General features: G+C 37.0%; 1 protein-coding gene across 3 annotated transcripts; it reads left to right on the forward strand.

Moving 5' to 3' along the window:
• Positions 1-272: 272 nt before the first annotated feature.
• Positions 273-20,340, forward strand: Tsr1 (Tsr1 ribosome assembly factor). Of its 3 annotated transcripts, none has more exons than XM_069306930.1 (16): positions 273-291; positions 3,430-3,539; positions 4,162-4,432; positions 5,440-5,518; positions 6,197-6,337; positions 7,488-7,604; positions 9,057-9,254; positions 9,804-10,040; positions 12,040-12,190; positions 12,308-12,526; positions 13,417-13,634; positions 13,896-14,159; positions 15,111-15,221; positions 16,897-16,983; positions 18,624-18,744; positions 19,551-20,340. In XM_069306930.1, the coding sequence occupies exons 2-16, from the start codon at positions 3,434-3,436 to the stop codon at positions 19,799-19,801; spliced, it is 2,571 nt and encodes an 856-aa protein (XP_069163031.1). In that variant the 5' UTR covers positions 273-291; positions 3,430-3,433; the 3' UTR covers positions 19,802-20,340. The 3 variants fall into 3 exon arrangements, with proteins under 3 accessions (XP_069163031.1, XP_045614436.1, XP_045614435.1); XM_045758479.2 differs by lacking the exon at positions 273-291 and adding an exon at positions 910-1,098; XM_045758480.2 differs by lacking the exons at positions 273-291; positions 7,488-7,604 and adding an exon at positions 881-1,098.
• The last annotated feature ends 425 nt before the right edge of the window (positions 20,341-20,765 follow it).

Consider the following 20,765-nt stretch of genomic DNA (forward strand, 5'->3'; position numbering starts at 1 on the left):
CCAATTATTATTAATTACAATTATTTATAGCTTAGTTACTTTCATGTAACTCACAATCGTACACTCTTAACATTAATAGCCCAAATTAGCACACCTTGCTTTTAAATTAGCCCAAAAAGTAGCAAGTAGCGAAATTAAAAATTTGGGAGCGCGGGGCTCTCAAAAGTAGCCCAATTGGCTATTTGTAGCCCAATCTGGCACCACTGCCCCAGACGTGAGCAGCTCTCAGGCACAGTAGCTGCCTTCTTCTCAACATCTCAAACTCATCTTCTAAAACGACAAACACAGAAGGTATCTGATATTATATATGCTTATACTTCAAGAAGTTTCGTCTTACAGAGCACACAATCCAAGGTTTTTGGCTTATCATTTTGCTAGCATCTCGGATCAGTCGGGCTGTGATGACTATAATTTGCGTTTGCCATATATATATATGGCAAACACATAATGGATTCAGGGACTGAATCCCACAATTCATTTAGCTAAGCAAGTTACAATCATGATGAACTAGTTACAAAATTCAATACACATTATCAATGGGCACAGCGCTGTGCGTACTAGTGGCTTTACAATAATATAAACACATCATGCTATGTTCTCTCATAAACCCAATGTAACTTCTTGTATATATATATATATAAATAAATAAATAAATAAATAAATAAATAAATAAATAAATAGGTTCGAGATTTGTCCGAAACGCTATGCGTACTAGTGGCTTTAGGTATTGTATGTATATAGAGGTATGTACTACCTCTATCTTTAAATCTAACAGAATGTTTGTACTGTAACTCTGCAACTATGTATGTACTTTTCCTAAATAAATTATTATTATTATTATTAATTATTTCGAAATAAAGGAGCGGTGCGCTTAGCGAGCGTCACTGTTATTCTCCACGTGCCTGTGTTGTGGTGAGCAGCAGCAGCAGCTGGAGGGCCTCGAGGCTGGCACACTCCTCTCTCTCACTCTCTCTCCTGTTAGTGAGGACCACTGCCACTAGTGCCACTGAGGGATGGCACTCACCTGCCACTTGTGAGCCCCAGGAGACAAGTGTACTGCCACCTACACCCTTGAGGGCCGCCTGACATCACTCTTGTGTAAGGACTCTGGGGCCTCGTGCATTCTTTTACTAGTGAAGTAAAGTATTCCGGTATGAATAAAGTATGAAGTAAATATATTATTCCGGAAAGTACATATATAGTTGTTTTACAAACATAATGTTGGATTTATAGATAGAGCTAGTACATACAATACCTAAAGCCACTGATTTTGATGATCTGTAATTACTGTTATTTGGCCTTTCTTCACTGGAGGAAAATAAATAACTACAAAATTCATATCATAGTGTTGGAAAATAAAAGATATGAGTATTAGGGGGAACAGAGTACGAATGTCTTGAAGTGAACGTAGCAGCTGGAAAAAAAATTCCTATGAGTTGATGTACAGTATTGAATTAGTACACGTTGGTTAATTATTATAAATCTAGGTAGCTATCTTTTTGGTGGTACACCTAATGTGGCAGTTGGCAGTGCTGTAAGCCTACATGTATTGCCTTGAAACTATCATATTGACAATGGTTTGCCCTAGATAAATCTTTTTAGCTCAATGCACATTTTAGGTTTCAATTATGCTTAAAGAAATATGAAATTATTTTGGTTATACATCTACCCTTAGCCATGTGTCAAAATGGCACAGTACCCTACAGGCCTGTGTCTAGTATATTTACAATTCCTAGGTTCTGTAGGCTTGTTTATGATTATTTACAATATGATTTATAATGTATTGGACTAAGGTTCCTTAAATGCCACTGACACACTTGACCACTTTCCTCTGTGGTGATGGACTCCATCAACAAATGGCACATGGAAGGTTTTTACCCCCATATCAGCCAGCCACTTCCAGTAGGAGTTAGGTTATGGTGGGGCTGCCCTTGGGATGGTTATGTACAGTTAAGTAGTGCTGAAGGTTTGAATTGAGATTCGGTGATGAGTAAACACGGTAAAGTGTTAAATACAACAGCTTGTATTTATAAGGTAAAGGAACAAAATCAGTTTTCTTGTAGCAGATGATTATACACCAAGGGTTTAATGACTGACTACCTTTTCATCAGCACAAAAGTTTGAAATAAAATTGTTAATGTTTGAAATGAAGTTCATCCCCAGACAAAGACAGTTGGTTAGGCGTACAGTGTAAAACTAGAGAAAAGTTTGAACTATCTGTGTCACCGCTACTCTTTAACAAACCTAACCTGATCTAACGTAATGGAGCCAAACAAGAAATCAAATTGTTTCATAAATTGTGCACGTCATAATTTTAGTGCCGGCACAGGTTTTGGATCCAACAGGTTGTTTGGAAACATATCCTAACTGCTATTGCTTCTGTTCACAAGGTAGTAAATAGGCATTTGGTGGATGAGTTAACTGTTGTGGGTGTTTTGCTGGTGAATGGTCAGTCACTGGCCAAGAGAGACAATATTATAATAATAATAATAATAATAATAATTCATTGTGTCGGGGAACAGGAAGCCAGAATTTATCCTCTGAAACCACATGCGTTTTTTCTTAGTATAGTCTACTTAGGGATTGTATGCACCATTCACAAAAGCAGTTCAAGACTATTAGGGTATTAGTTTTAAGACAAACTTGACAATTGTCTGATTCATGAACCTTACATGACCTAAGGATTCTGGATATGCTTAATACAGGCTTAAGAGCCTGTGTTCATAATGTGCAGCTCTCTGTAGGCCTGTTCCATACTCCTTAGGTTATATATGGTTCATAAATCAGATGATTCTCGAATTAGTCCTATAAAAAAGCTGTGGTTTTTTAGTAGTCTATGATCCATGTTTTTATATGGCATCAGATCACGTTAAAAAATTCAATAAATATAACTACTGTATTCCATGAAATTACTTGTGAATGATCAGTAATCCCTTGCTCTACAAAGGGTCAGAGTACTGTACATCAATTTGGGTATACTTAATTTTGCTTTTTAGAGCCAAGTTATGTGTTTAGGTATGTTCTGTTATTGGGTATGTTCGGTTATGAGCTAGTTGGCACATAAGATTAGCATAACAATAGAAGTTTTGATATGTGGCATCCAAATACTATACTGTACCTGTAATATGAGTTGGTGGGTTCATAGTTATGTTATGCATACTTACTTAATTACATTCATGAGTTTTGGCACATTCCTTCTGTTCTGCACTTCATGTTCCATTTGTGGCTGGAAAGTGACAAGTACAGTATTAAATTGTAATTTGAAGAGTGTTTGAGAAAATAATGGCATAATTATTACTTTTGGAGGTGTACTGAGAAACTGCACCCCCCCCCCCCCCCCCTCCCCTAATGTGACATCAGTGTTTACAGATCTCCAGCATATAGTTTTACAAATACTGTAATTAAAGTTAACAATGAGGTCTTTTCCAGCGAGATGGCTTTATCGCAGCCACATCGGCCATCGGCTCTCAAGCAGCAGAACAAGAAACACAGGACACTCGGACATCGTAGTAAGGGATCAATTACAAAATCGAGCAAAGGTGAGCCATTTTCAACGTAAGCAGAATATACTACAAAATAAACAGTACTTATTGCCTTTTATTAAATCTAGTATGAATATACCATAGTTATATTTTTTGCTGAGGGTGATAGTTTTCATGTAACGTACTGTACATGCTGGACATGGAAAACTTGCATGTGAGTGAATAACATACAATACATAAATAATGAAAGTCAGTGGAGAAAAGGGAATGAAATTGGTGTGAAGAATTTACCAAATCCATGAGAATGGCACTGACAGAAATTTTTGGTTTTATAATAGCAATGGTTAACATGGTTAACGTTGTGCTTAAGAAGAGAAATTAGTATATTAATTTATGTGTTGTGATAATGTGTACCATGTTATGACTGGCTTCATCTCTTTAACTCATCACCAAGAGGGGTGTGGAGTATAAACTAAATGCTGTATGTTAATGGCAAGATGATAAAGTTTGATTTGATAAGACAAAATTTTTAGGTTTGATTCTGTGTTTAAAAATGAATAATTAAATGAATGAAGCTTACTAAGTTATTTATTGCTTGCATTTGTACTCTATTCTTATTTCATAGTGCTATTTATTAGCATTTTACGACTAGTATGACAATTTTTTTTCATATTTTTAGGCCGAATTACTCAAAAAATTTTAAGCAAAAAGATTGTCAAGGAGCTCAGTCGTGAACAAAGAAAAAATAAATCGAAGCAGATACGTGCTCTGAAGCAAGAGACTGTTGCTTTGCGCAAACAAGGGCTGGGCACTGCTAGCAATCCTCCCTTCCTGGTGACAGTTGTGCCTCTTAGTCCCAACATTAACCCAAGAAAAATACTCGGTATTCTAGCAGCATGTGACGAAGCTGCTGTAACCACCACTAGTCCTCAGGGAATCATGCATATAAGGTACAGTGTTACTTTTATTTTCAATAGGTACGGTATTTTAAATAACATGCACAGTGATCACTTGCCAATTCAGACCTCATCGACTCGACTGAGTTTGACCGTCTCTAGATTCCAACAGTCCAAATTATAGAGCTCAGTTGCTGGGTTACTGAGTAACATACCACAGCTCATGTTTACAGATACACTGCTTTAATAATATAAATTAATAAAAATATATTAAATAATGTAGAAGATACTTATTGATTGTTAGAAATGCTGTATTTCTCTTCTAAATAACTGGACCTGTCCGAAGCCTATGGGCTAGCGGTATGTTTCTACCCTCTTGTGTGACACTAAACTTAATCCAGGTTTAGACAAGAAGATGTATATGTACAGCAGCAGCAAATTAACTGATGGTGCTAATGATGCAGCTTGTAGTGTTCCCAACTGATGATGAGGTCATTCAGAGCATTATTAGCCCTATGGGGGAAAGTCAGGTGGAGGAAGCTAACACCATAATGCAGTATATAATTCCCTTATGCCAAGCATTGATAACGATCCAGTATGAACCAAAATGTTGCCACTTTCATTTGAATGTGTATGGTACTATACAGTATTTCTATATTGTAAAGCACTATCAAATATTTCCATTTGAGAGTAATACAGACGATTTTGAACTTCACCATCAAGAATAAATTTTATGAATTTTCATGAAGATGCTGCCATAATAATGTACAGTAATGCTATTTTTAGTAAATTTGGAAATATGACTGTCCAAACAAAATTTTGTTCACTCTTTCAATGTACTGTACTTTTAAAGAACTCTTAATTTGTATCTCTTAACTTGTATGATTTGAATTGATGAATGATCTCAGTAATGGACATAGGTGCTTCAAGCATTATTCATTTCAATAAGCCTATCCTGTTTTTATAGGTAATTCCTTGAAATAAAATTTTGTGAATATTTCAGTATAGTTCAGCTTGTTAAAGTATCATAGCATGTCATATTTCTTTATATTTTCTTGCAGCTCTCCACGCTTTAGACAAAGATTCTCTTTTGTTGTACCTCCAGTGAATGATCTATATGCGATATTGGATAGTTTAAAGGTATGTATATATATTCCTCAAGATTAAGGTGTGTGGTAAAGTTCATAGAGGGATGATGCATGTATATAGGCAGGGAGCCTATAGGCAGTGTACTGTTGACATAACAAAGTGGGGTACCTGGGTCTCTCTCTCCCCCCTCCTCTCTGCCCCCTTGTCTCCCTCCCCCTTCCCCTCCCCCCCCCTTGTCTCCCTCCCCCCTTGTCTCCCTCCCCCTTCCCCTCCCCCCCTTCCCCTCCCCCCCTTCCCCTCCCCCCCCCCCTTCCCCTCCCCCCCCCTTCCCCCCTTCCCCCCTTCCCCCCTTCCCCTCCCCCCCCCTTCCCCTCCCCCCCCCCTTCCCCTCCCCCCCCCCTTCCCCTCCCCCCCCTTGTCTCCCTCCCCCTTCCCCTCCCCCCCCTTGTCTCCCTCCCCCTTCCCCTCCCCCCCCTTGTCTCCCTCCCCCTTCCCCTCCCCCCTCCTCCCCCTGTTCCTCTCTCTATTCCCCCAGCATCGTCAGTATGCTAAATTGTCAATATGAAATCCTTGTACAGTATTGTACAGTTGATAATCAAAGTAAAGTCATGGCATATGTAACTATAAATATTTTTTCATGTTAACATGTATTAATTGTTTATTATTGCTTAATATTGTTCAATTATATATATAATTTTGTTCATCACTGTGTTGTGTCCTTTGTGTTAGGTAAGCGATACATTGATGCTGCTCTGGCCTGGAGATGAAGAGGTGGGAGATGCAGCAGATCTGTTGTTAAGCTCTATACTGGCACAGGGATTGCCCGCTGCTGTTCATATAGTGGCTGGTATTGAGGATATGGCACAGAAGGTAAGGAAGGTGTGATTTTCTTAATTATTTGAGTCATCTCCCATTCCATTATACAGGCATAACAATGTTGAGGTATCTTTCATTGGTCTGTATTAACATGAAAAAGGTGTTTTACGAAATACTGTATAGGAAACTAGACTGATTTTATCAGTTCGAAATTCCTATTCTTCACTTGTTGAATTCCACATCATCTGTAGTATAGTACTTGGAATATCCATCACTGAAATTTTTACCTAACTTTTAAGCATATTCATGTATTATCTCTGATGCCTCCAATTGAAATTTTTTTTGAAAGGATGTATTCCCTTAGACCCTATTGTCAAACCAGGTCATGTAGTATAGGATTAATTCTAAAACCAAGCATATTATTCAGATATTATACAGTTTTTAAAAGCTAATTTATATGTAGTAAAATGTTTAGTTTTATTAATTAATACTTATGCTGCAGTTATATTATTCATTGTCTACCCTTGCATAGAAAACAACAATTAATTTAAAAAATTTCACTTGGAAATACAGTACTGTATACAGGGTATTAAAAACATTAAAAAATATATTTTAAATATTATCATTGCCACTATCATGTGTACTCAGAAATTGGTGTTCAAGAGCTAATTTTGCCGTCATTAACAGAATGTGGTAGAGATTTTTTTTTACATATTTGCTTCAGTATTTACTTTTGTTGTACAGGAATTATTGTCCAGGTATTTTCTAAATTGCAAAGAGGATGTATTCTTAAGTTACATTGTTTGTCTTGTGTTGGTTCTGCGGATCAATGTCCCTGTGGCCCGGTCTCTGACCTGGCCTCCTGGTTAGTGGTCTGGTCAACCAGGCTGTTAGACCAACCTGTCCTCTTACAAATTACGTCTGAATTTGACCGTTTGCCCGCATGGCCGTAAATGGGCGTAATTTGAAAATGATAAAATTAAAAATAATTTTTTTGTTTTGTTTTTGTTTTCTCAAAACAGTAAGTTAAGGGTCCTCTGGTAGGTTAGGAGGGCAAGAAGTTCTCCTATGGTCTCAAAATATGAAAACCATTAATTGAATGTTTCCCCAAGATATCACTGGATAGGTTTTATCCAGGAAATGTAGAATGCTCATAAGAGCAGTAATATTCTGAATACCTCTGAGATTTGTTCATCTGTAATAGGCAGTTCAGGAAAATCCTCTGGACCAAGACCAAGACATGATGGATACAGAGGACCTGGAAAGAGAGCTGAGTACTCTGCAGGTTCTAGAGAGACCATCGACACACACAAAGCATCATGTATTTAATATTAATGAAGTGTGACTTACTTGTGCATTGAGGATTTAAAAAAAAAAAAAACTTTAGCGTTTGAAGAGTGTGAGATAACTTAGTGCGAGCTTAAGCACTGTAATTGTAGTAGTTATATTGTTTGTTTAGGAGCATGGTGGTGCCACTAACAGTGTGATGTAGTTGATGATGCTGAAAACACATTACTGTCCAATTCATTTGTGCCGTTTGCAAGTTGTGGGGGTTTGTGGGTGCTTTGTAATACACACATTTGATACAATATATTAAATTTAAAAAATGAAAAGCTTTACTATTATAATTTTAATACTTGGGTATTCTAATGGCAAACATTGTTGAATTGCAGCAGTCTTGCATAGCAATAGGGTTTTTTTGTTTATAAATATTTGTGGCATTTCTGTACCATTGTCTATCTTTATTCATTCATAATGCTTGTTTGTTTCCATTAGAAAGCCAATATCTTGGAGACCAAATTCATATTTTGATATGTTATTGACTTGTGTCAAAAAGTTGCTATAAATATAATTTTTTAAATTTTTTTTTATTGGTCAGTTTTTTATGTGAAGTGATTGAGTGTTAGTTTTTGTAGCTTGCATGACCCAGTATTTAATGCGAATTGGTGTTCCCATTAAACATCATTCTTTATGCAATATATTTGACATAAAAAAGGTCGTTGAGAGTTTCTCTGTGGTGTTCACTTGAAAGTTAGTATTGTTGCGCTGGATATGGGTTGTAAGATTTGTGTTTACAACAGATTTAACATTTTGCATAAATTTTGAGTGTGTATTTGTCATACAGAAAGTATATGGGTCCATTGGTGCCATACCAGCTCATTCCTAAGTTCATTTCTTTTCCTTCACTCACACAGTAGCAACGTGTAGAGGTTGGCTCGGTTTCATCGCCTCGCCTTCTTTCCCAGAGTGTTATTTTCTTTTTATTTGTACCTATATATCTCTTCTGGATACTTTCATGTTTTCCTCCTGTGTTGTGCAGTAAGGTATTACTAAATTTTGAGAGAGTTCTCTGTTTCTCAGCATGTTAATTTTGACTCGGAGGTTTTGAATCGTAAATGTATAATCAATCAAGACTGCATTAACTGTAGAGGTTTTCACTTGCAAATGTTTTTGTTTTAATTATTAATTACCTTAAATGATACTTGATAATGAGAGTATTATCTCCGTTGCAGTATATTTGTTTGCTTTGTGAAGTTCCTTAAAATATAGTTGGCATCGATTAGTATGATGGAGGCATTTTGATTTACTAGACAAATTCTTTAGAATTCTTGTGTTGTGGCTTAGACAAGTATAGCTGCATCAGTGCTCTGTAACGTAATTTTAATTTTGTTTAATGTTGACTCAAAATCAAGTTACAGCTGTGCACATAAATATTTATTCTATCTACTTCAAGTCATAATTTTATAAAGAAATCAATTTTTTCCTTGAACAGAAGAAGCATCATGCTCGGCAGAACCTGACCAAGGAAATAGAATTACGTTTTCCTGGACCAGCAAAGCTGCACGGTCTGGAAAGACGTCAAGATGCACTTTTGGTTTTACGGCAGATTGGAGCACAAAAACAAAGGCCTCTCTTTTTTAGAGACAATCGCCCTCACATAATAGCAGAGAATGTGGAATTTCATGAAGAGGTATGTTGGTATATTATATATATCATGTTTGTTAGTACAGTAAAATTGTGCTAATCTGAATACCTATAATGTGTCGGTGTGTAAACACACACTGCATACAGACCCACTCCTGTGTCAGGTAAGTCGACTTTGGGCATACCATTGCCCGTGCTACTTGGAACATTAAGTTTCAAGTAGCTGAATCTAAAACAACGTGTTCTAAAGCATGGGGGAATATAACGAGGGAACACACAATTGACTGAACAACGTGTCAGCAATTCTCGATTTAAATATACAGAACAGGTATACATATTTTGTTTGCACCTTTACTGTGGCATTTTTGTACAAGCAGAAGGCAACAGGTCAACATATTGAGAAGGTGACAGTGTAAGTATTCAGGTACTTGGATTTTCTTGCTGTTGTTTTTTATAAGTACCAGTATTACCAAAATAAAGAAACTGTAAACAGTATGTGACATAGTTCTCGGCTTGAAGCTCTCGATGTAAGAATGCACACAATTCAGTATTCTAGAACAGGACATGATTAACTTTGAATTTCTTCTTTTCCTAGGGTTCAACGGGTACTCTGAAGGTCCATGGTTATATCCGTGGAAGAGTCCTTTCTGTCAATGGCCTTGTTCATATCCCAGGATGGGGTGATTATCAGATGAGTCGTATTGTCGTATCACATGATCCACACCCATTAGAACGTCATAGTCGGGGTAAGGAAGCAAGTATGGAGTGTGTGGAGAGTCGTGTATTAGAAGCTAATCCTGACTTGCAAGAAAAACTTACATCTACAAATGAAGTGAGTTCTATTTTCAAGTTTTTACTAAATTATTCAAAGTAATAAGTAACATGTAAAATTTATTCATCAAATCATTTGCTATTTATACCACAATTGAAGTTTTGCCATTGAGGTCACTTTCATCAGTATTGCCTACTGCATTAGAATCATTTAACACTTTCGCGCTTTAGATTAGAGATAACTCGTCGCCGTTTTCTCTTACGATTCCGCATAACAGCAGAGTTTTCTCGTCCATCGAAAAAATATTTTTATAAATTCCATTTTTAACCGAAATGGATGGGGATACTTTTGTTTTGTAGGGAATTTATTTGCGAATGTTTTGGTACCAGAATGAATATTATATCACATAAACTTCTATGAGTAAAAAAAAAAATACACAAAGTATGTTTGGGGGTGTGGCGAGCATGTGGCAGTGGGTTCCCTTTAGCCGTTGATATATCCAACACGTGGGAAATATTTGTATGTGTTATGTATATGCCTGTGTAGGGAATTTTACTGCGATCACTGTCATACAAATTATAAAATGTTTCAACAAGTATAAACATGACAAACATCAAACGAACGAAAACAATGCGTTCGTTTCTGCCGCGAACGCATACTGAGCGACGTGGTTCTATATTTGGCGCTTCTCTTACACATGCTTTGTACAAATGTTATACAGTTCATCTTATAGAAAATTTTATTGCGAACACATTGGTATAAAAAAGAAATATGTACATAGAAAAGTAGGGTCAGGAAACGTATAAACTTTCCAAGCATGATTTCCCCCCTGTGTTTTCGCCAGTGCGCTCGCGGCTAACTACTCTCCAATTCACACACTCTTGCGGGTGGGCAATTACCTATATTAAACATTCATATGCATATGTCCGTGTAGAGAATTTTATTGCGATTCCAATGATACCAAAATTAGCGATGTAGGACAACTGTAGGCTTCGCAACCATTAAGAGAGTGGAAACATTTTGTTGCTGTTTGGCGCTCTCGGCGAGTGATCTGCATAGTTTTTTATTTGGTGTTGATACTCCTTATGCTTGGGCGGCATTTTATAGGTATGCTCTTATAGACAATTTCATTGCGAACACAGTGATACCAAATTTAAATACGTGCGCCTTCAATTATTGTCAGGACAGTCAAAAGAGTGTACACTTTTCGGTCTTACCGCGTAGGCGTGCGAAGTGCCGAAAGCATCTGGGGTATTGTTTTTTTTTTGAGCGCCGAGAGCGCGAAAGTGTTAATATACATCAGTTAACTAACAGTCAAGTTGAATACTGTATTCGTAAAGATGAATCAATGACCCAACTCATGTTTTAGAAACCAAATTTTTGAATGTCGCCTACATCCTTTCTCAAGGTACTGTATACAATATTATTGTATTGTATACAATACAGTGTTACAGTGTTATAAACGGTGTCTTGGGAAAGGATGTAGGTGACATCGTTTTTTTTTTTTTTTTAATACAATAAAACATGAATTGGGTCTTTCATTCGCCTTCACTGAAGCACTACTGTATTGTATGAAGTTTCTCCACTTGAATATTTGTGGTTCCGATGACACAGAGTCGATGGCTGGTTAACAATCTGAACTTGGAAGAAGGAAATGTATCTGTTGCGAGAATCCAGAAAGCTGTGTAGTGCACATGTGGGTTTATAATGGGGGATGATTCCAGTTAAAAGTAACCCTTAAATCGGGTAGGTGTAATGCAAGCGGTGTAATGTGGGGTTTATTATACTGTGTGGTGCCAATGCACTGGACACTAGAGTACAAATTTTCTGTGCTTGAGGGAAATCATTGGCAAAGAGCCTTTAAAGGGGCCAAGTCTCTGCATGGGATTTATAAAGCACAGAAATAATTTAGTTTATTATGCACCCCATACCCATCGTATAGGCGGTGGTGGAAAGGGTTACAGAGGCACATAATGGGTTCAGGAACTGAAAATCCATAATTTAGCTAAGCAAGTGACAATCTTTATCAGTCAAAACCACTACTATTTTACTTTCTCAGGTTGACCCGATGGAAGGAGAGCAGACATGGCCGACTGAAGAGGAGCTAGAAGAAGCAGAACAGAGGAGTGTTACTTCCAAGTCGCGTTCAAAACGGGTTCCTAAAGGAACCTCTGATTACCAAGCTGCTTGGATCATAGACAGTGACGAGGGTGATTATTATATTTGTCAGACAAGTTAGTTGTTATCATAGATTTGTTTTGTGTGTTTACGTTATTATAATGTATGCAGTATATTATTGTGTTTTTACTTGATTGTGAATTTTACAGAAGGGGGTGATGATGAGGATGAAACTGAAAGTGAGATGGATGATGGGTTTGCCCCAGTGGATAATGTGTCGCAGGATGGATACGAATGCCAGGATGGAGATGGCGATGATGAAGATAATGAAGAGTATGATACTGTGACAGTCACCGATGCAGAAGGTGTTAACTATGACGAAAAAGTTGATTATGGTGCCGAGATGGATGCCCTCCAAAAACTGAGAAGTAAGGCTTATTAACAAATTGAATACAAAATTTAGTTTATAACAGATTAGAGGAAATTTAGATTGTAGCTGTGTATTAGACTTTAAGATTCTATGATGGGATTTATATAGGATTTAATTGCTTAATCATATATATTGGCCACTTAGAGTACAGTAAATATTTTCCTTCAACTAATTATCTATATGAATGTTAATGATATCTTGTTTAATAGTAACCCTGCCTAGTAATTAGGTGGGGTTTGCACCTAATTCTGAATTTGACATTAGTGTTAAAGTAAATGGTAAAAGATAGAGTACTGTGCCTTCCACCTGAAGCGGAACAGTAACTAGCATACATACCATGAAGTGTCCATCATAGAACCCCTACATGGAAGTGTCCAGAAAATTACTAGTCAATTTAGCCTTTAAGAAGCAATGAGGTCATGGTTAGAATCTGAATGGATCCACAAGTATATGAAGTGGCCTTCTTCAGACTGGTGGCGATGGGCTGGTAAATTAGTGGGAAATTTAAGCATTCCAAGTTGTTTGGGGATCGGTTGTTTCCAAATATATCTTGGAGGAAGGTTGAGCTTTCTTATTTCTCTTGATTTTTCAAGTTGTTCATCTCTTTAGGTTATTTAATCTGATCCCCAAGATCTCCCATATCACTTGTAGGGGACAAGACTGTTGGAAAAGGTGTGTGTCCTCGATGTGCCAAGATTGTCACCAAGAGCTTAGCGTATCCATGGTGTTTGTCCTGTGTAAGCATATGACAAAACTGAGGGCGGCCAGCGAGGAGTACACTAACCTTGTGTGGAAATTTATTTGTTATTTTTTCCAGGCTGTAATATTGTTTTAATGTGTTAAAAAATTGGTAATATTACATGATACACAAGCCAATATCTTTTTCAGGTGCGCGAGAAGATGCAATGTTTCCCGATGAAATTGACACTCCACAGGATATACCAGCCAGAGTACGCTTTCAGAAGTTCCGTGGTTTGCAGAGCTTCCGTACTTCTGCTTGGGACCCAAATGAAAATCTTCCAGTTGATTATTCAAAAATCTTCCAGTTTGAACATTTCCAGCATACTAAGAAGAGAGTAATTAGTGAAGAGAGGCAGGGTGCTGAGGTAAGCTCACACATTTGTATATAATTAATGTTTACGTATTTATGATTGTAAGTACTTTACTGGTAATGTCATCATAACACAAGTAAGTACTGAACGGGGTTTGTTATTCGTCAACGCGTACATGTTCCTCGGTATTAACTAATAAACTTTGAATACCTTGTGGTCATGCTGACTTCATTTATTAGAAAATATTGTATTGTGTCATGTTGAAACTTAAAAAAAATTTGCTTTTGTTTTGGGTTAATGCTTGTTTGGTTGCAGCTTGGTTGGTATGTGGTGGTACACATAGCGGATGTCCCCCGGCATCTGTATGACAACCACGTCGCAAGTCGGTCTCCACTTGCTGTCTTTGGGCTCCTTCCACATGAACAGAAAATGTCTATTGTTAACATTGTTATCAAGTCTCATTCCTTGGGACACTTTCGCGCTATTAAGTCAAAGGAAAGACTCGTGTTCCATATGGGTTATAGAAGATTTGCTAATGCGCCCATCTTCAGTGAACACTCAACAGGAAACAAGCATAAGGTAAAGAAAAGCTTTCTATTGTGATAATCTCTGATACTAAAACAAGTGTTTTTTTTATTTCATGTGTAGTTTTTGCAGCTCTAGAATGTCTTGGTGAACCAAACTGTCCAACTCTACTATAACAGGATGTGTCTTGGCAATGTGCTTTTCTGTCTGTGATAGGGTGGCATGACCTCTCATTACTCGATTAATTTCATTCTTTAGAAATTTCATTATTCGTGGGTTGAAAAGATATCTACCAGTAGTTATTAGACTGAAAAGGTTTCTTAACCTTTTTCAAAAAGCTTAAAATTATTGAGTAAAAGTGAGTGTCTGAACTTTACTTTTTCCTGACCACCCCTGTGTGAAATGTCATCAATTTGCAATGTGGCCCACAGCCCAGAGGTTATTAAGGGGCAAACTGCCTTAACACTTTTTGGACGCTTTGCTACTCTTATAATGCTGTAATTACAAAGGAACACTGGAGTTCGAGATGGAATACTCGGGCATCAATTTGCATGAAGAGTTCTTTCTCCTTGATGAGAGGATTAAATATTTTATTGAAATTAAACCAAGTAGAAGTTGGATGCTTTAAATAGTAGGTTTATTTAAATTTACAATTACTTGATCAACTTCATTGTAACGTTTGATATTTTAATTGTATGTACTCGCCTAGTTGTTTGTGTTTATTTTAGCGCAAAATTGATTATTTCTGAATACTGTAGTTTGTTTAATTTGGACTAAATTTTCTATTTGTGAATAATAAAACTGGATGCAGGGATAAATTAAAGATGTAATAAAAAAACAAATATATTGACAAGTGGAAAGGACATAAATTAAGTTTTACTTTTTGATTTATTTAATTTCTTAGTAAATTAAGAAAATATTAGCATCAATTTTATTTTTGTTAATAATTTACTTACCATGTTTTGTTGCAGAATCACTAAGCACATTTGTTTCTTTCTTTTGTAGTTCTTCCGGTATTTCCACCCTGGGTCAACGGTCGTAGCAACAATGTTTGCTCCTATCACCTTTCCCCCAGCCTCCGTCTTGGTGTTCAGAGAGAGGCCAGATGGTGCACAGGTACAGCAGTTTGTGTTGTTACTAATCTCTGCATACTTGATTAAACAACACCTTGTGAAATTAATTAATGCAAAGTTAATTTTTAAAGCTCTGACATTTGACTGTTCTCTAAAGCATGATCTATTCTGGTATCATTGGGCAGGATCAAGACAGACTAGGGTGACACTTCATACTGTTGCAACAGGAATCTTATCAAACAATCCTTTCAGGAAATTCTGGTGGTAGGGAGTCACTAGAGAATAGTTGAATCCAGCTCAAAGTAAGCTCGGAAGGCAAGGAAGCGAGTATTGTGGGGGTGCTACCACTTGGTGGCAGGTAGTGGCAGCCATGTGCACCAACAAGTAATTAACAATGAGTGCTGCTCGGTAGTCACTGTGATGGCATCTGGTGCTTGGGAAGGGTTTGAATGCTTGAGTGAACTTTAAGAGGTCACTTTGGTGCCTCCTTGCTATTGCCTAACAGGTATGTTTGATAAGATTCCTTTTACGTCAGTGATTCCATTCTGCCTCTGAACCTGTCCAATGAAACCATAATGGATCTTGCTTGTGGGAGCCTCCAAGTGAAGTAGCTCAGAAAGCAGGATTATAAAGTAATTAGGTTTTAAAAGAAAAGATACCCAGTGAAGTCTTGAGTGTTCAGATCAATTTTTAGACTGGATGCTTGCCATTGAAGCCAAACTTATTTTTGTTTAGTATATCAATACTTTTGCTCAAAAATTAGTACATATATATTGATTGTTTAAGAATTTATCTGCAAAGGAAATCAAGATTAGCAGGAATAATTCATTGATATAGACTCATAATCCATAGGAATGAGTCGTGTGCATCTGTACCTTGATCATATTCCTGCTAATGTGCTCATGCTTCTGTTCTGCCTGGTTTTGTTCATGCCAGATTTCCCTATTTTAGCATAAAGAAAATGATGACAAATAATGGGGGTTGTCACATCATGGTTTCCAGAACATGACTGGTTCATTTGTACAAGCACAGTTTGGGTTCTTCTATAAATCAATAAATAAAGTGTTGCTTGTTCAAAAGTAATAGCAATTGTATGCATGCATAGAAACACTTGAGATAAAAACTGACTTCATTAGTAGATAACTTATGCTTGTTTATGTTTTAACAAATCTTAGTATTATAAAGCTCCTGCAGGCCAAACATATATTAAAAACAAATACTCTGCTTGTCTTGGTATTTCTCTATGTTATCGTTGGCACTTGTGTTCTCGCTTCAGCCTGCATGTTGCAGGCTGAAGCGAGTCAGCCAATCTTCTTTCTAAAAAAAAACAATTGAAGTTGGTCAATCTTCGGCTATCCAGAGAATGTATCGAAACTGGTGCTTTTTGGTAACTTTTTGTGCATGTTGTGAACACTCCTGGGAATATTTAAGTGTGTATAAATTATAATTATAGTAAAAAAAGAGTCATACCTTGAGGTTACCTTGAGGTGCTTCCGGGGCTTAGCGTCCCCGCGGCCCGGTCGTCGACCAGGCCTCCTGGTTGCTGGACTGATCAACCAGGCTGTTGGACGCGGCCGCTCGCAGCCTGACGTATGAGTCACAGCCTGGTTGATCAGGTATCCTTTGGAGGATACTTGATCATACCTGATTTGTCATGTGTGCATTATAGTAACAGTATTTTGGTGCTGATATATAATTATCTCTGGTGTTGCTTGCAGGACTTAGTGGGAACTGGTTCGTTACTAAGTGTTGATCCTAAAAGAATAGTGACGAAGAGAGTAGTGCTGAGTGGTCACCCATTCAAGGTATGTCAAAGATACTTCACCATATCTCATTCTGTGCTGCAGTCTGTCTTGAAACTTGAAAAATATTGATCTAAAGTGTTATGTTTTGCAGTTGTTTTATTCATTGGTACCATCTAGGAAACAAAAACTCCAGTACAACCTAACAACACTGCCAACTCGTGTCGTATGACATGATGTATACTTAAAATGATTAATGCAAAATCCCACAAACTTTTTAAGATTGTCTTTATGAAGTTGAAGGAATGATCCAATACATGTGTAAGTGTATTATTAAACCAAATTTCTGGATGAAATCTACATCCTTTATCAAGATTTCATGTGAAAATTTGACTTATGCTATGGTATTGTAGTAAGTTTCTCCATTGGCTTTATCTCAACAAGGACATTAATGTAGAATAAAATGAGGATATATAGTTAAACCACATTTAACCCTTGGACAACAGCTATAGAAAAATTATTATTTCTGCCTATGTGCAAACAAAAATGTATAAAAATGTCAAAGAATAAGTTTTCATTATAAAGCTGGTAATTTATATGCAAAATGTAACATAAACATGAAAATAAGTGAATAGTTATATTTTATTGGGTGGAGGCACTGTGAAAGATTGTGCAGTGGTTATATGGTCTTGCATCTGTTAGTACATGATGTCAAGTTTGCTGACACAGGTACTGTACTGTACTGTGAGACATGACTTGTGTTCTCGACTGTTTCACTGATTGTTTATCACTTATTTTTCTTTATTTGCAAGAGTATGTGTTGAAAACTTCATAAATCACATAATTCCAACACATTTGAGGATTGGTTTATCCGGTATTCTTTATTACAACTATAAAAAGAGTAGTGAATAGCATATGAACATAACACACAATAGTGTTGGGCAATGGCATATGCCCTAATGGGCACCATATGGGCGAGAATATAGATTGAAAGAAAAGTACAAGCTACCAGTGTGCCACCCACAGGTGATGGCTGGCTAATAATCATTAGTCAGCCATAATCATTACACATATGCATAATCATGCATACATGTAACGCATGATTATGATTCAATTGATGATTGGTTTATCTGATATACCTCATTACAACCATTTGGAGTCGTGAAAACCATATGAACATATTCCAACTTTTGATGTCAGGACAAGTTATTACTTCAGAGCACTTTCCTTTGGGCTGACCTGGCTCTTTTTAAGTTTTTTGCCATGCACACAAGTGGCATTTTGTGAATTTCTGCTCCTGGTAAAAAACAAAGCCTGGTCAGTCAAAAGAGAACCACTCACTTCTCCCAACATCAAACCCCATTAAGTTCCTGAAAATCTGAGTCATTTTGCACTAAACTGAGTTTCTCCAGTAAATTCCCAAGTCCTGGCATAATCCTGCACAGATATTTGACAATTCCTTGTGGCAAGATGGCCATGTCATTCCTGCACAATCATGCACAATCCTATCAATGGACACAAATATTACTTTCAAGGAGCAACTGGATGAGGCTTATCAGAAAGAATGTTTTCATGTTAATGCCTTATTTTTTTTTTTTTTTTTTTTAGCCATCAGGTTTCTCGTAATGTTAGACAGACGTGCTACAGCAACTTCAGTTGGGCTAGTTTTGGACACCTCGTGGTATAATCTGTTATCTTTGCAGGTAAATCGGAAGTCAGCTGTTATACGCTACATGTTCTTCAACCGTGAAGATGTGATGTGGTTTAAACCAGTGGAGCTGAGGACCAAGTGGGGAAGAAGAGGTCACATTAAAGAGCCTCTTGGTAAGTAGCCATGCTTGACAGGCAGTTTTTGTTCTTTCTTGATATCCAAATACTTTTTGGAATTTAATTTTTTGCTCATAGGCAGGTATGGCCATACTGCAATACACACATGTTGAAGGTTAAATAGGTTAGAGCAACATTTCTCAACCTTTTTGCTTTTGCAGAACTCTCAAAATAATTTGTCCCGAAGAACAAAAAATATACATTATCTAAAAATATGGTGAATTTGTTGATTTATATGTAAACACAATAAATAAACCCCTAGTGACCTCTCTTGGAACTCTGGTTGAGAAACCCTGAGTTAGAGCATGGATATAATGTAGCAGCAAGCTTTGGCTAGAAGAAGAGCTTCCCAGGCCACACTAAATTGCCCTCACTAGCTTCAAACTCAACACATGCCTTCTATGCATCACCATGCAAAAGCTAGAACTACCAATTTAGAATGCGGGAAAGAACTTACCTGTCATGTCAATGGAGCTAAAGGGAAAGGAGATAATCCACACTTCCTAGGACCCATAACACATTCAGATATCCAGTTACCCACCCAAAGATATTGACCAGCTTTCTTCCAAATGGCCAAGTGCATTACCGTTTTGTACATTGTGTTAGTGGGCAGTTTTACGCGGGAACTGGGTTGGAAACATATTGGGTACAGTTCAGTGTTGACCATGCTTTCTTTCGATACTTGTCACTTAGTGTTCACACTCACTCCCCACTTTTAATCCCCTTTTGTTGTGATGGTATGAAATTAATATTTTTTTTCTTGTAAACAGTATGAAATTAATGTTTTTTTTTCTTGTAAACAGGTACTCATGGCCACATGAAGTGCCAGTTTGATGGTCAGCTCAAGTCTCAAGATACTGTTCTGCTTAATCTTTATAAGCGAGTATTTCCAAAGTGGACATTTGATCCGTATGTTGCCAGACCGCCGCCCCTTTATACCTTCAAATCCTCTCATGATATAGATGACGACTCCAGTTGTGAACAAAGTACTGGTGAACAGCAACCGCCATTGAAAAAGGCCAAAATTGTGAAATTTTTTTCATCTAGACAATAATTTTGTTAGGAAATTTTTAGACACTTATAGTATATTTATTTAAATTAATATCCTACTGTTTCCTGTACTCAACACTTTCTCGAGTTTATTTTGATTAAAAATATTCTAAAAAATACAATTGTTTTCAGTCTTCAAAGTTATTTATTAAACACAATGCAACACCAAGTAAATAGACATGGTAGAACGTCTTGTAGGTGGGATCTAGTGAAGCCGAGGTATAGCACCGGTGGGGGCCACGATACACACCTTCATGGAGGCTCATGATGCTTCATAACTGTATTGAGGTGGCAACTGGTCTTGCTACTTGGCAAGTGCAGGAAAAGTGCATAAATCTAAATTTATTTATGCACTTGGGTTAAAGTTCACTAAACAAAATCCTGCATATGGACATCTACTCTTCATTGATCCTGTGTGCTGTTGTCGTAATAAAACTTTGCTCATAATATTTATTTTTATGCCTATCTGGTTTACTGTATATTTTTTTTGTTATTCAAATGCCAATTCGTTCTTGGCCTAAAATAAAAATATACAAATTTAAACTTTATTTATTATGATTCCCTTTAAGATTTTTAGTTAAACAATTGGAACATTTTTTCATACTGGTAACAAATTGTTAACTTGGTTATATTGCAGTGCTCCTTTTCAGATGTTTAGTTATCATATACTATATTTCGTAGATGATGAAACATTGCTGAAGACTATTACGTGCTGGTTCACTCAAGTTAGTGAAGTCTTACTTTCATATAATATGAACACTAGGTTCAAAGGTTATATGCACATTTTCACCACTGACAAGAACTAACATATGCACAAAACATTGATAAACAACATCAAAATGCTATTTTACTAGGCTATGTGACATGCCGTGTAATCTTCAGACCAATAATGGGACATTGTCCGACTTACAATTCCAAGGTACCCGACGCTAAAGATTGTATACCCAGTATTCATAATTTATGAATAG

This window comes from Procambarus clarkii, chromosome 59, assembly GCF_040958095.1.
Source record: "Procambarus clarkii isolate CNS0578487 chromosome 59, FALCON_Pclarkii_2.0, whole genome shotgun sequence".
Classification (NCBI taxonomy): Eukaryota; Metazoa; Arthropoda; class Malacostraca; order Decapoda; family Cambaridae; genus Procambarus; species Procambarus clarkii.

Excerpts from the sequence above, each read along its gene's own strand:
- Tsr1 (XM_069306930.1), top strand. The coding sequence starts at position 3,434 with ATGGCTTTATCGCAGCCACATCGGCCATCGGCTCTCAAGCAGCAGAAC. Across the intron at positions 3,540-4,161 it reads AATTACAAAATCGAGCAAAG|GCCGAATTACTCAAAAAATT; the intron begins GTGAGCCATTTT and ends TCATATTTTTAG. Across the intron at positions 12,191-12,307 it reads GATCATAGACAGTGACGAGG|AAGGGGGTGATGATGAGGAT; the intron begins GTGATTATTATA and ends TGAATTTTACAG.